The sequence below is a fragment of the Macadamia integrifolia genome, unplaced genomic scaffold, assembly GCF_013358625.1.
Source record: "Macadamia integrifolia cultivar HAES 741 unplaced genomic scaffold, SCU_Mint_v3 scaffold2686, whole genome shotgun sequence".
In the NCBI taxonomy this organism is placed as follows: domain Eukaryota; kingdom Viridiplantae; phylum Streptophyta; class Magnoliopsida; order Proteales; family Proteaceae; genus Macadamia; species Macadamia integrifolia.
Genome location: NW_024868885.1, coordinates 42495 through 43369, shown reverse-complemented (window position 1 = coordinate 43369; position 875 = coordinate 42495). Strand labels below are relative to the sequence as shown.

The 875-nt window shown below is 42.7% G+C and overlaps 1 protein-coding gene across 1 annotated transcript; it reads left to right on the top strand.

Moving 5' to 3' along the window:
- The first annotated feature begins 270 nt into the window (after positions 1 to 270).
- Positions 271 to 675, top strand: LOC122067054. Its single transcript, XM_042630901.1, has one exon. It carries the CDS (start codon positions 271 to 273, stop codon positions 673 to 675), a length of 405 nt encoding a protein of 134 aa, XP_042486835.1.
- The last annotated feature ends 200 nt before the right edge of the window (positions 676 to 875 follow it).

Here is an 875-nt window from a genome sequence, read left to right as displayed (position 1 = left end):
GAAACAAAAAGACATTCAGAGCACTCAAGAAGCTGGATGGGACCATTGTGGAAGGGCATAATCAGATAGGGGAATATATTGTGGACTTTACGAGAGGTTCCATAGAGCCGCCCCAATAGCGAATCATGAGGATTTATTGGATAGTATTCCAAAAGTTCTAAACTAGATGGACTATCTTCCTAGGAATGAGGAAATAAGGAAAGCAGCTTGGGCGCTTGACCCGGATAGCTCACCGGGCCCCGATGGGTTCTCTGGTGCATTCTTTCACAAATGCTGGGATACGGTGGAAGTGGAGCTATGCAATGCAGTGAGATAATTTTCAACACAGGGTCTATGCCAAATGGGGTGAATAATAATTTTCTGGTATTGATTCCAAAGGTGGATGGCGCAAATACGCTTGATAGATTTTTCCCTCTTTGTATGAGCAACTTCTTCTGTAAAATCATATCCAAAGTTATGGCGATGCGCCTTGAGACTCTCCTCCCTCGTCTGATCTCAGAAGAGCAAGGTGCCTTTCAAAAGGGGAAGATGATCCATGACAACATATCTGTGGCTTCTGAGCTTGGAAATTTAATGTTCTTTGCAAATAGAGGTGGGGGCCTTGGTCTTAAAATTGACATAAGGAAGGCTTATGATACTATTTCCCTAGTCATTCATTTTTCAGGTTTTGAGTAATTTTGCTTCTCCAACAAATGGATCAATTGGTTGCACTAACTCCTACTATCGACCAAAATTTCTATTCTGGTGAACTGAGGACCTCAGGGTTTCTTTGGGGTGGACCGTGGTCTGAGACAAGGTGATCCTATATCCCCCATGTTGTTTATCATAGCAAAAGAAGTTCTATCCAGAGGGTTGTCAAACCTGGTTTAGAGTAA